Source organism: Mobula birostris, chromosome 17, assembly GCF_030028105.1.
Source record: "Mobula birostris isolate sMobBir1 chromosome 17, sMobBir1.hap1, whole genome shotgun sequence".
NCBI classification, from domain to species: domain Eukaryota; kingdom Metazoa; phylum Chordata; class Chondrichthyes; order Myliobatiformes; family Myliobatidae; genus Mobula; species Mobula birostris.
Genome location: NC_092386.1, coordinates 13,983,758 through 13,998,703, shown reverse-complemented (window position 1 = coordinate 13,998,703; position 14,946 = coordinate 13,983,758). Strand labels below are relative to the sequence as shown.

At 43.2% G+C, this 14,946-nt stretch overlaps 1 protein-coding gene across 4 annotated transcripts in view; it reads left to right on the top strand.

Annotated features, from left to right (window-relative positions):
- rasgrf2b (Ras protein-specific guanine nucleotide-releasing factor 2b) overlaps nucleotides 1-14,946 on the top strand; it is a 169,079-nt gene that overhangs the window by 147,797 nt on the left and 6,336 nt on the right. For 3 of the 4 annotated variants that reach the window (XM_072281289.1, XM_072281287.1, XM_072281290.1), the window contains 4 exons: nucleotides 5,800-5,997; nucleotides 11,027-11,106; nucleotides 13,267-13,384; nucleotides 14,146-14,214. In XM_072281289.1, the coding sequence (XP_072137390.1) occupies nucleotides 5,800-5,997; nucleotides 11,027-11,106; nucleotides 13,267-13,384; nucleotides 14,146-14,214 (465 nt within the window). Of the gene's footprint in view, nucleotides 1-5,799; nucleotides 5,998-11,026; nucleotides 11,107-13,266; nucleotides 13,385-14,145; nucleotides 14,215-14,946 lie in introns of those variants that run through there. The other variant, XM_072281291.1, reaches the window with a different exon arrangement.

Below are 14,946 nucleotides of genomic sequence, written 5' to 3'. Positions count from 1 at the left end.
GACTCCTAGATAGGCACATGGATTAAAGAAAATGGAGGGAAGTGTTAGATTGATCTTAGAGTAGGTTAAAAGGTCGGCACAACGTCATGGGCCAAACAGCCTGTACTGTGCTGCAGTGATGTACATTAATTTCGATTATGGGGATTATTATCCCGAGCCAGGTGTGAGTTGGCATAAATTCAGCAAGTGGATTTCCGAGGACACCTGATGTTGTAATCGCAGCAAGTGTGTGCCCTCTCCTGGTCTGCGTCAGGACTTCAACATCACACTGCAGCTCTGGAGCTGCTGGTGAACAAAGGAAGAAAGGCCGTCACGTTTGGGATTTCCAGGCTAATAGGGAAGTCATTAACTTGGTGGGCCCTCCTTTTGAGGAATCTTGGAGGGTCCTTCCTTTGCCTGAAAGTCCCAGCACGTTTTAATGTTACTTTGGTTTTTACTCTGATGTCATGCAATCATTTCTAATTTTAGTTCAGTATACTGCAAAATATTTATAAAATTAATACATACTTTACTGCGTGTGAAAATCCTCCAAGTTGACCTGCTGAAGCTGAAGTGCATCTTAGGATGTTCTGGGACACATAATTAGTGATGTAACCTGGGGTCATCGGGTGATTTGGGTCTTTCAAGATCAGACTCACTTGCCCAGGCGACCAGGGTTGATCAGGCCCTGGCCTATGCCCCAGTAGCACTGGTCCACGGGTCACACCTCGTGATCCATAGTTATCTGGAGGCTCACTGATGGCTCTTTTCTACACTCTCTTGTAACGCCAAGGAGAGAGTAGGTTCTGCACAGCGAGCAGCCACCAAAACCTCTACACTCTACACTCGTGTGTACCTCTACACATCCTGGTATTTGGCTTCTTACATTTAAACACCTCCTTCCATCTAATTGTCCTACTGTACTGGCTCCTTTACTGGTTAAAGTGTTTTTTTCCTTATTTCTTCCAATCTGCAATCTGCTCTTAAGGTCAAAATAAAATTTATGATCGAAGTATGTATACATTGTGTTACCACACACTTCCTTCAGATTCATTTTCTGCAGGAATTTGCAGGGAAATAAAGAAATACATTTTTAATAGAATTTATGAAAAACTATACATAAACAAAGACCGGGGAACAACCAACGTGCGAGACAAATTGTGAAAATAAATAATGTAATATTGGGAACACGAGGTGTATATAAATCCCTTGAGTCTGTAGGTTGATTTGAGTTGAGTCCTTCCCCGATTCTTTTCCTTCACACTGATTATTGCAGCTTACAATGGCCAACACTTTTTCAAACTCTTTCCCTTCCAGAATAACAGACACAAAATGCTGGAGGGAAAACATAGATCATAGAACATAGTACAGTGCAGGAATAGGCCGTTCGGCGTGCCAGACTAAATAAATTAATAATCAAATGGTTATCTAAACTAATTTCATGCCTCCACAATGTCGATATCCCTTCTATTTTTCTCACATTTATGTGCCTATCTAAATATCTCAAACTCAGGAACCCAGACTCAAATTTAATACACCAGCGTATGTTGTGAGATTTGTTGCAATACATAAAAATAGAGAAAAAAGCTGAATTACAGAAATATGCTTACTCTGTGTGTGTGTGTATATATAAAAATTAAATAAGTAGGGCAGAAAATAGAAATTTTAAAAAAGTAGTGAGACAGTGTTCATGGGGTCAATGGCCATTCAGAAATCAGCTGCAGAGGGGAGGAAGCTGTTCCTGAATCATTGAGTGTGTGCCTTCAGGCTCATGTGTCTCCTACCTGATGGTAACAATGAGAATAAGGCATGACCTGGGTAATGGGAGTCCTTAATGATGGACGCTGCCTTTTTGAGGCATCACTCCTTCAAGATGTCCTGGATAATACGGAGGCCTGTGCTCATGGTGCACAGCAGGCCAGGCAGCATTTTTGGAGAGGAATCCCTCACTGATTTTTCCCATCCTCAACTTCTTATTTCCACAGCCCATTGCTTACTATAGTGGTGGTATACTTGACTGTGGATCTTGGGTCTGATAATGAAACAGACGGGCTGCTATAAATAACCAGTAGTTATTCACGAACACAAATGATTCTGGAGATGCTGGAGATCCAGGGAATGGATTTCCAAGATTGGTGGAGGACCTCAGCAGGTCAGGGAGTATGCATGTAGACCATAAGACCAAAAGATATAAGACTTGGTCTTATATCTTAAAAGATATAAGCAGCTGCCTGTGGCAAAGAATTCTACAGATTTATCACCCTCTGGCTAAAGAAATTCCTCCTCATCTCCATCCTAAAAGGACATTCCTCTTATTCTGAGGCTGTGTCCCCTGGTCTTGGACTATCCCACCACAGGAAACATCCACTCTATCAAGGCCTTTCACCATTCAATAGGTTTCAATGAGGTCCCCCCTCATTCTTCTGAATTCTAGTGAATACAGGCCCAGAGCCATCAAACTTTCTTCATATGACAAGCCATTCAATCCTGGATTCATTTTTGTGAATATCTTTTGACCCTCTCCAGTTTCAGCACATCCTTTTTAAGATAAGGGACCCAAGACTGCTCACAATACTCCAAGTGAGGCCTCACCAGTGTTTTATAAAGTCTCAGCATTACATCCTTGCTTTTATATTCTAGTCCTCTTGAAATGGATGCTAACATTGCATTTGCCTTTCTCACCACAAACTCAACTTGCAAATTAACATTTAGGCAATCCTGCACAAGGACTCCCAAGTCTCTTTGCACTTTAGTTTTTTGTATTTTCCTCTCCATTTAGGGAATAGTCAACCCTTTCATTTCTTCTACCAAAATGCATGACCATACACTTCCCGACATCTGCCAGTTCTTTGCCTATTCTCCTGATCTGTTTAAGTCCTTCTGTAGCTTCTCTACTTCCTCAACACTACCTGCCCCCCACCTATCTTCATATCATCTGCAAACTTTGCAACAAAGCCATCAGTTCCATCATCTATATCATTGACATATAATGTAAAAAGAATTGGTCCCAATATGAACCCCTGTGGAACATCACTAGTCACCGGCAACCAGCCAAAAAAGTCTCCCTTTATTCCCACTCTTTGTCTCCTGCCAATCAGCCCCCGGTTCATCCGTGCTAGAATCTTTCCTGTAATACCATGGGCTCATAGCTTGTTAAGCAACCTCATGTGTGGCACCTTGTCAAAGGCTTTCTGAAAATTCAAATACACAACATCAACCAATTCTCCTTTGTCTATTCTGCTTGTTATTTCTTCCTAGAATTCCAACAGATTTGTCAGGCAAGATTTTCCCTTGAGGAAACCATGCTGACTACAGCCTATTTTATCATGTACCTCCAAGTACCCAGAGACCTCATCCTTAATAATCGACTCCAACATCTTCCCGACCACTGAGGTCAGACTAACTGGCCTATAGTTTCCTTTTTTCTGCCTCTCCCCCTTCTTGAAGAGTGGAGTGATATTTACAATTTTCTAGTCTTCTGGAACCATTCCAGAATCTAGTGATTCTTGAAAAATCATTACTAATGCCTCCACAATCTCTTCAACCACCTCTTTCAGAACTCTGGGGTGGATATCGCCTGGTCCAAGAGACTTACCCACCTTCAGACCTTTCAGTTTCCAAGAACCTTCTCTCTAGTTATGGTAACTTCACATTCTACATGTCTTCTGACACCTGAAATTTCCACCATACTGCTAGTGTCTTCCACAATGAAGACTGATGCAAAATACTTATTCCGTTCACTTGCTATTTTGTTGTCCCCCATTACTACCTTACTAGCATTTTTTCCAGTGGTCTGATATCCACTCTCATCTCTCTTTTACTCTTATGGATCTGAAGAGACTTTTGGTATCTTTTTTAATGCTATTGGCTAGCTTACTTCCATATTCCACCTTAAGTTTCTTAGTGACTTTTTTTAGATACCTTCTGTTGGTTTTTAAAAGCTTCCCAATCCTCTAACTTCCCATTAATATTTGCTCTATTTTATGCCCTCTTTGGCTTTTATGTTGGCTTTGACTCCCCTTGTTAGCCACGGATGTGTCATCTTTTCTTTAGAATACTTCTCCCTCCTTGAGATGTATATGTTGTGTGCCTTCCGAATTGCTTCCAGAAATTCCGTTGAAGCCTGCATTCAACCCTGCCAGTGTTCTTTTCTGGCCAACTCCTCTCTCATGTCTCTGTAATTTCCTTTTCTCCACTGTAATGCTGATACACCTGACTTTAGCTTCCCTTTCTCAAATTTCAGGGTGAATTCAATTATATTATGATCACTTTCTCCTTAGGTTTCTTTTACCTTAAGCTCTCTAATCAATTCTGGTTCATTGCACAACACTCAATCCAGAATAGCTGATCAACCACAAGCAGCTCTAAAAAGCATCTTGTAGACACTCTAGAAATTCCCCCTCCTTAATCCAACCTGATTTTCCCAATCTACCTGCATGTTGAAGTCCCCCATGACTATTGTAACACTGCCCCTTTGGCACGCATTGTAATTTGTAGACCATGTCCTTATTAATGTTTGGGGGTCTGTATACAATTCCCATCAGGGTCTTTTTACCCCTACAGTTCCTTAGCTCTATCCAGAATGATTCAACACCTTCCAACCCTATGTAGAGGAAAAAGGAACAGAGAGTTTGGGCTGAGATCCTTTTATAACTGTGAACAAAGCCACCAGAGAGACACTACAGCTAGTGGATATAAAATTGTTTTAATCAGCATTCAAGTGTACAGGCATCACATTTGAGACACTCTTGGAGGAAGAGGCCTACCTGACCCAATATTACATGTAATTTGTAAATCTCTCTTCTCTTACTGCTGGCATTTAGGATAGAGATAAAGGTCCTCCATCTCTGGCAGTGTACAGGGCTTCCTTCATCGTGTCAGTAACTTCCTTGAAGTTTTCATTACTGTCAGTCATGCAAGTCCTGTCCAGAGACTAAGGAATACCATCGCACTGAGATGCAGAAGGGTTCTTCGTTGCTGTTTCCGCAACAATCTTGTTTGACCAGTCTGGGTTATTAGCCTGAGCTGAACCACCGAACCTGGAGGACCAGTGGACCACTCTTAGTCTGGTCTCTACCCTTTGACCTGTTTGGCATGAGTGACCCTACCAAGAGTCAAAGCACAAAGCTCTGACTCCAGCCAACATAGCCCTCCAGGTCATTGAGGCACACAAGCCTCCAAACCACGACAAGGTTGTGGTCCTCTTGAAGGACATTTTTATATGCTGAAGATCAAAGGTAACAGCAAGATAATTCTATAATAACAATGTATCTTCAATGCTCCCTTTGAATTATATATAGTTTTCTAACACCTCTGTCCTCACACCCACACTCCGGACACCCAAAATAAGTGTTATTCTCACTGACTCTGGGCCGCATTCATGCATACGCAGGTGTGTTTGATCAAATAGAGTGTTTCTTTGTTTAGAATCAAGCCCTAAGATGCACCTTCAGGAAGGTTATTGTTCAGAGCTGTATATTAAATTCAATCTACAATCCATGTTCAGGTCTGATGACTAACTGCTGTTAAAATCAATTTTTGCTGTATTCCATAAGTCCAGAGTATGTTCTTCATCGGGACTTTGTAGTTGTTCATTGATTCACCAATCTCCTACATTATTCAGAGGCGGCAGCAAACAAAATGCAAAGAGCAACAACACTGACATTAAATGCAAGGGAATTACTTAAAGACTGTAATCATATGTTGGATGTTATCCAGGGCAAATTGCTGGATCAATACCCATCATTTAGTTACAGGCGTTGTAGTTATTTCCTGCTCCCAGTGGTTCCCATTTCACTGTCTCTGGCACTTCCCTTACAGATGAGTAACCTCGTTGCTTCTCAAATCATGATGCACGCTGATGTAAGTTCACGCACGGTTTCGATTGAGAAATGGATAGCAGTGGCGGATGTTTGTCGATGTATGCACAACTACAACGGCGTCCTAGAGATCACATCGGCCCTGAACCGAAGCGCAATCTACCGACTGAAGAAAACCTGGGCAAAAGTCTCTAAACAGGTAACAAGCATCTATCACACAGGTGTAGTCCTTAGCAACATCACACAGGTGTAGTCCATAGCAACATCACACAGGCGTAGTCCACAGCAACATCACACAGGTGTAGTCCATAGTCACACGCACATAGGTGTAGTCCACAGCAACATCACCCAGGTGTAGTCCATAGTAACACGCACATAGGTGTAGTCCATAGCAACATCAGACAGGTGTAGTCCATAGCAACACACACACACACACACACACACACACACACACACACACACACACACACACACACAGGTGTAGTCCTTAGCAACATCACACAGGTTTAGTCCATAGCAACACACATACAGGTGTAGTCCATAGCAACACATACTCAGGTGTAGTCCATAGCAATATCACACAGGTGTAGTCCATAGTAACACACACACAGTGCTGAGGGAACTCAACAAGTCAGGCAGGATCTATGGAAGGGAATAAACCCTTCATCAGGACTGGAAAGGAAGGGGGCGGAAGCCAGAGTAAGAAGGTGGGGGAAGGGGAAGGAATACAGGCTGGCAAGTGATAGGTGAGGCCAGGTGAGGAGGAAGTTAGGTGGGTGAGGTGGAATGAAGTGAGAAGCTGGGAAATGATAGGTGGAAGAGGTAAAGGGCTGAAGAAGAAGGAATCTGATTGGAGAAGACTGTGGACCATGGAAGAAAGGGAAGGAAGAAGGGTACCAGAGGTCGGTGATTGGAGGAGAAGAGAACTGGTGAGGCGGAAACCAGAATGATGAAGTGAAAAAGAGAAAAGGGCGGTGGGGGGGGGGGCGGGGGGAGTAATTACTGAGAAGTTAGAGAGATCGATGTTCATGCTAATGGGTTGGAGGCTACCCAAATGGAATATGAGGTGTTGCTCCTCCAACTTGAGTTTGGCCTCCTCATGAAAGTAGAGGACCAATATGTCAGAACGAGAAGTTGAATTGAAATAGGTAGGCATCAAGAGATCCTGCCTTTTGCCCATGGAGCCAAAGACACCTCTCATGACCAAATGTACTTTGTATCAAAATATTTTGCCATTTCTTCATTTGACAGAAAATGTAGAAAAATTGCTTTTTAATAATTAAATTTCATAAGAAACTCATATGGGCCTCCATTGGTTGGGGTCAACCATGGATATTGTGTTCTGGGTGTCTACGTCATACACAACCCAGGGCAGTACAGTATGGAGAGCCAGCTTTTGCCCATACAGCAGGCTCCCTCCCTCCACACAACTTATGAATCCCAAGGAACGGCAGAGACCGTTACAGTGTGGCACCAGCTCCATCACAGGCATTGCCCGTCGGCTTTGAACAGAATGTCGGACTGCCTTAGGGACTCCAGTTCCGGATTTGTCCTTGGGGTTTACTCACAAAGCCTCTCCCATGAGTGGGTATGGCCGCAAGGCAGCAGAGGTTTGAGATCCGAGTTTTCCTTCTCCTAGATGAGCTGCCAACCTCGGCTGATCAGCCCCATCTGCTCGAAACAGCTGCTTTTAAGGTGCCAATAACCACCCCCACTCTGCCCCTTCTCCTGTCAGTAGAAATGGTTCCGATGGGCTTAGTAGCTAACCCACACATGAAAGCCAGGAGCTGGACTTGTTTGCCAGTGACTATTTGAGACGCCTGCCATTGGGAGAATTTAAGTGGGAGTTTATCCCTACAGCGCCCTCCCCCACCAACTATAACAACCTTAAGGACTCACATGAAAATAATATAGTAATAATCCCTCTATCAACCTTCACCTCAGATTTCCCTTAACCTATCAGAAAACTCACCATAAGCAATTGACTAATGGCCATGACTTGCAAGAACAGAACGTTCACTGAGTCTGTTTGATGTGATATTTATCCCGTGATTAGACTCAGATAGGGTTCATACTGAGAACATCACTCATAGCTCAGGGTCGATTTTACACCTCACGTTGCTGGCAAAGGAACCTGATCTGGTAGGGATTTGGAATGGCTCCCTGAGGGAATTTTTTTTCAAGGGTCTGCTGATTTCTATTTGAATATCACGGCGCTCTGCTGGCAGAGAACATGAATGCAAGCTATCCTGCAGATCAGAATCACAATCAGGTTTAATATCACTGGCATATGTCTTGAAATTTGTTGTCCTTGTGCCAGCAGTACACAGCAATACATAACAATAGAAAAAATGTGAATTACAGTAAGTGTACATATGTTAAATAGTTAAATTAAATAAATAGTGCAAAAATAGAAATAGAAAAGTAGTGAGGTAGTGTTCATGGGTTCAATGTCCATTCAGAAATCGGATGGCAGAGGGGAAGAAGCTGTTCCTGAATCGTTGAGTGTGTGTCTTCAGGTTTCTGTACCTCCTTCCTGTTGATAGCAATGAGAACAAGGCATTCAGGAAATCCAGAGCAACCAAATCAGCATCTTATGAGCCCAGACATTTCATCAGGAGTGATGAAGGATCTCGGCCTGAAATGTCGACTGCTCCTTCCCTCCATAGATACTGCCTGACCTGCTGGGTTAGATCATGAGATATAGGAGCAGAAGTAGGCCATTCGGCCCATCGAGTCTGCTCTGCCATTCAATCATGGGCTGATCCAATTCTTCCAGTCATCTCCGCTCCCCTGCCTTCTCCCCATACCCTTTGATGCCCTGGCTAATCAAGAACCTATCTATCTCTGCCTGAAATGCACCCAATGACTTGGCCTCCACAGATGCTCATGGCATCAAATTCCACAGATTTACCACCCTCTGACTAAAGTAATTTCTCCACATCTCAGTTCTAAAAGGACGTCCTTCAATCCCGAAGCTGTGCCTTCTTGTCCTAGAATCCCCTACCATGGGAAGTAACTTTGCCATATCTAATCTGTTCAGGCCTTTTAACATTCTGAATGATTCTATGAGACCCCCCCCCACCATTCTTCTGTGCTCCAGGGAATACAGCCCAAGAGTTGCCAGCCGTTCCTCATACGGTAACCCTTTCATTCCTGGACTCATTCTCGTGGATCTTTTCTGAAACCACTCTAATGTCAGTATATCCTTTCTAAAATAAGGAGCCCAAAACTGCACACAATACTCTGTGTGGTCTCATGAGTGCCTTATAGAGCCTCAACGTCACATCCCTGCTCTTATATTCTATACCCCTAGAAATGAATGCCAACATTGCATTTGCCTTCTTCACCACTGACCCCACCTGGAGGTTAACCGTTAGGGTATCTCGTGTTAGTTCCTTTAGTTCCTATAACATTTTGTGAGTGTTGCTCTAGGTTTCCAGCATCTGCAGAATCTCTTGTGTTTATGACTTTGAACTGTTTATGGGATCCTGGTACTTTCTTAAATAACTTAGGCAAAAATGTAAGAAAATTTTGAAAAATATCCTGACTTAAGGCTACAGAAATGCTAACTGCATTACTGAGCAAACCAGAGAAAATGTATCGAGAATTTATCCCAAGCCTTGCTGGCTTGTAAACAGTTACAATAGTATGTTGGCCTTGGGCTAACATACTCGAGCCCAGCACTGGGTCATAGGTTGCCAACAGCAGTTTGCCAGAGTCCTCTGTCCTGGGCCTGCTTTACAAATTGTCCCTAGGTGTAGCCCAACTTCTGGTGTATGATTACCATCTAGGTAGCCTGCAGCCCCTTGGTATGAACATAGAATTCTCCAACTTGCGGTAATTCCCTCCCCCTCCCTTCCCCTATCCCTATTTCACTCTGCTCCCTCGCCCAGCTGCCTATCACCTCCTTCATGGTTCCACCTCCTTCTATTACCCATTGTGTTTCCCCTATTCTTTCTTCACCTTTCCTGCCTATCACCTCTCCCACTCCTTTATCTTTCCCCTTACTGGTTTTTCACCTGGAACCTACCAGCATCCTCCTTCCCACCCTCCCCCCACCTTCTTTATAGGGCCTCTGCCCCTTCCCTCTACAGTCCTGACGAAGGGTTCCGGCCCGAAACGTTGACCGATCTTTTCCACGGATGCTGCCTGACCTGCTGAATTCCTCCAGCGTGTTGTGAGTGTTGCTCTGTGGTATGATTCCTCTCCCAGGGATGTGTCCTTCAGAGCTTCTGTTGGGTTTTTATGGGATGGGGTTGCTAACCGCCCTCCACCTTTCACAGCTGAGCCTGGGGCTGTCCATAGCAGAATTGGCTTTGGGCTAAGGGAAATGAGAATTCTGTGAGATTTTTCCCTTACTGACAGCTGCCCACTGATTCTTAAGAATATAAGGAGATACAGTAAGAACCGGGGTTAGATGGGTCATCTATGGCTTTGAGCCTGCTCTGCTGTTCAATAAGGTCCATGGCTGATCTGGACGTGGAATCAGCTCCACCTACCCGCCTTTTCCCCATAACCCTGCTGTGCAAAAATCTATCTAACTGTGTCTTAAATATATTTAATGAGTTAGCCGCTACGGCTTCCCTGGACAGAAAAAGAAAATCCACAGATTCACCATTCTCTGGGAAAAGCAGTTTCTCCTCATCTCCATCCTAACTCTATTCCCCCGAATCTTGAGGCAATGTCCCCCAGTTCTAGTCTCATCTACCTGTAGAAACAATATTCCTGCCTTGATTTTATCTCTCTCTTTCATAATTTTATATGTTTCTATAAGTTCCCCTCACATTCTTCTGAATTCCATTGAGTCTAGTCCCAGGTGACTTAATCTCTCCTCCTAGGCTAACTCCCTCATCTCTGGAATCAACCTGGTGAACCTCCTCTGCACTGCCTCCAAAGCCAGTATATCCTTCCTCAAGTAAGGAGACCAGAACTGCACACAGTACTCCAGGTGCAGCCTCACCAGTACCCTGTATAGCTGTAGTACAACCTCCCTGATCTTAAATTCAATCCCTCTAGCATCAAAGGGCAACGTGTCGTTTACCTTCCTGATAACCTGTTGCACCCATATCTTTCCCATCCACAGTAGACATTAACCACAGTAAATCAGATTTGAAAACTATGTGCTATGTTTCCTGTTGCTCAGAAACTGGACCATGTGATTTTGCTTTATTCGTTGATAACTTTGTAAATTGTGAGCTTGTAATTGTTGTGTTCACTTGTTTTAGACCAAAGCACAAATGGAGAAGCTTCAGAAAACTGTCTCGTCAGAAGGAAGATTTAAAAACCTACGGGAAACACTGAAAAAGTTAGTCCTGCTCTAACATGCCTCTACTAGTATAATAAATGGTTTATGTTGAATATTGATATTTCCTTTCTCTATTTCATTGTGGTCAATAACACTCCCAGTCCAAGTTTTTGTTAACTAAACATAATGTAATTAACACAAGGGATTATCCCACACTAGTCCCAACAATGTTACGGTATAAAGTGCTATATTTCATTCTTGTCAATAGTAAATTGGTTCTGAGAACCATTTTGAAGTTTTCCAACATGGTAATATGATCCCATATGAAATTCCTATTGATAAATGTCTATATTGCAGTATCATTCCATGCAAATGGTAGAGGGAGTTTCCACAGGGCCATAATGGAAGCAATGAACTTTGTGACATGGAAGATCATGACCCCATGATGCCCTAGTCCTGTAATCCAGCTCTTGGTCTTGTCCTTGCACTTCGTCACACTTCAGCCAAGCGTAATCCGATCCTTTCAGGCAGCGGCCCCTCTCTTTTGACTGTTACAGTGGAATCTACCTCCATTGCCCACCCCCGGAAGTGCATTCCAGAACCCAGCCAGTCACTGCATTAAAGAAAGTTTTCCTCATGCAGCAGCTTTGGTTGTTTTGCAGAGACCTTGCTTCTTGAGGGTCCTGCTGGTGGGGACATATCCCCCCCCCCACCCCCGTCTACACCCTTCCTGATTTTTAATGGTGCCATCAGATCTCCTCAACCACCTCCTGTTCTCAGGAGAAAAACCTCCAACAACTTCTGTCAAATCACACCACTAAACTCCCTCATTCTCATGATCTTTTTAGTAAATCTCTGCAGCGCCCTTTCCAGAAGCCTTCACATTTTCACTGAGGGGCAGAACATAGAACAGTACAGGCCCTTCAGCCCACAATGTGCTGCCAGCCTTCTAACCTCCTCCAAGAACAATCCCTTCCACATAGCCCTTCATTTTTTTCATCCATGTGTTTCTCTAAGAGTCTCTTAAATGTCCCTAATATACCTGTCTCTACTACCACCCCAGTGATGCATCCACAAACCCACCACTCTCTGTGTAAAGAAAACTGTCTTTGATATCCCCCCGTCCCACCAATACCTTGTACCAAACACCATAAAATGGTACCCTCTCCTCTTAGCCACCCTGGTAAAAGGTGCTGACTGCTCACTCTATCAATGCTTCTCATCAACTAATACTAATACTAATCAACTAATACAGCTCTATCAAGTTCATCTCCCTTGTTCAAAGTTCAAAGTACATATGTCACCATATACAATCCTGAGATTCATTTTCTTTCGGGCATTGTCAATCAATTCAATAACTATAATAGAATCAATGAAAAACTGCACTAACAGGGCAGACAACTAGTCTGCAAAAGGCAACAAACTGTGCAAATATAAAAAGAAAGAAAAAAATAATAAGTAAGCAATAAATATCAAGAACATGAGATGAAGAGTCCTTGAAAGTGAATCCATAGGTTGTGGGATCAGTTCAGTGTTGGGGTGAGTGAAGGCACCCCCTCTAGTTCAGGAACCCGATGTTTGAGTGGTAATTCCTGTGTCTGTATTAAAATAGACACATTTCAATCCATCCAGCTGACTCCAATTATGCCATATCCACTGCATATCCTTCCTCACAGTCTTTCTACACATTTCATGTACCTTAACACCAATTGCTCAATATTCTGACCTATCACACCAGTTCTCATCCTCATGCTGACCTAACTTAAGCCCTCCCCTCCCCCTCAAGGGGGACTAATATCCTTGTGGGCTAGTTTGCTAAAGGAAAGGATATTGGTCCCACTCAAGTTCAGGTGCAACCATCCCTTTTGTACAAGTTATACCCTCCCCAGAAGAGATCCCAATAATCCAGAGATCAGAAACCCTGTAATCTGCATCAGTTCTTCAGCCATGCATTCATCTGCCAAATCATCCTATTCTTAGCCTCACTGGTGCGTGGCAAAGGCAGCAATACAGATATTACTACCCTGGAGGCTCTGCTTTTCAGCAGGGGAACACAGTACTCAGCCGCGAATGAACTAGCGTTCAATGAATGTAGTTTCTTAGCTTTTTAAACATCTGAATATTTATTTAAAGTATTAAATAACTCTCAAACAATCAGCCCAGGTACAGACTATAAATTAATAGTGACCTTCCAATGTTATCTTTTATCATCTCTTGCAGTTGTAATCCACCTTGTGTTCCATACCTTGGCATGTATTTGACTGACCTTGCGTTTATAGAAGAGGGTACACCGAATTTTACTGATGAAGGTCTTGTAAACTTTTCCAAAATGAGAATGGTGAGTTGAGCTGAAAGGTGCAGAAAACAAAACATAGTTCTGTTCTACACACAGTCACCACGTTATTGGGTATAGAAGGTACCGTATGTTTGTGGTCTTCAGCTGCTACAGTCCATCTACTTTAAGGTTTGACATATTGTACGTTCAGAGATGCTCTTCTGCAGACCACTGTTGTATCACGTGTTTATTTGATTTACTGCCATCTTCCTGTCAGCTTAAGCCAGTCTGACCCTTCTCCTCTGACCTCTCACTTACAAGGCATTTTCACCCACAAAACTGCTGCTTGCTGGGTGTTTTTTTTTCCATTATCCACCTCATTTTCTGTAAACCCTAGAGACTATTGTGCATGAAAATGCCAGGAGATCAGAAGTTTCTGAGATACTCAAACCACCCCATCTGGCACCAACAATCATTTCACACTCAAAGTCACATAGGTCACAATCCTTCCACCATTCTGATGGTTGGTCTAAACAACAACTGAACCCTCTGACCATGTCTGCATGCTTTAATTGTTGAGTTGCTGCCACATGATTAGCTGATTTGCCTTAACAAGTGAGTGTACATGTGCACCTAATAAAACAGACGTTATTGGCCTTTCTATGATTCATAGATGTTTTACAACTCTTCAATGTTAATTTTGTAAAAATAGAGAAAGAAAGAAATACTCTCTGTTAAAACCTTATTGCCAAATAGTGGTTTGAAGTCTTATGATGCAATGCATTTCTTCTGTTTTTGCAACTAATGACTTATTTTTCATCTAGATTTCGCACATTATTAGGGAGATACGACAGTTCCAACAAACCCCATATAGAATAGATCACCAACCAAAGGTAACTTTGAGTGAAATGTTACATATTTATTTACATTTTCAGCTATAAAAGCAGTTGGATTCACTAGGATTCTAGGAGGGACAGAGGCAAATGTGAACATATTGTATCCATTGCAATACACACAAAATGCTGGAGGAAGTCAGCATGCCAGACAGCATCTATGGAAGTGAATAAAAAGTCAGGCTTTTCAGCAGAGGCTCTTCTTCAGGACTGGAAAAGGAATGGGGAAGATGCCAGAATAAAAAGGTGGAGGGAGGGGAGGGAGGGGAAGGAGGCTTGGACAACAATAAGAGGGTTGCTGGAAGGTGATTGGTGAAGGCAGGTGGGTGGGAAAGTTAGAGGGCTGGTGAGGCAGGAGGTAGGAGACCAGGGTGGGAATAGAAGAGGAAAGGTAGGGAATGGAGATAGGAGTCGGGGGACCACTTTGATGAGCACATATGATTCATCCCCCTAAAGGTGGCCCCCTGGTGCCCAACCATTTTACTTCCTAATCCCAGAATCATTTGTGCTTTTTATATTATATCGAGAGCCACCCTTCACGGTCTGATTCCTAGAGTCAAAGAGTCATAGTGCACGACAGCCCAATGGCCCATCCGGTCCATTTGGAACTATTAATCCACCTAGTCTCACTGAACTTCATCAGGACCATGGCCCTCCATACATCTCCCATCCATGTACCTAACCAACCTTCTCTTCAGTGTTGAAATTGAACCCACATCCACCATTTCCAGG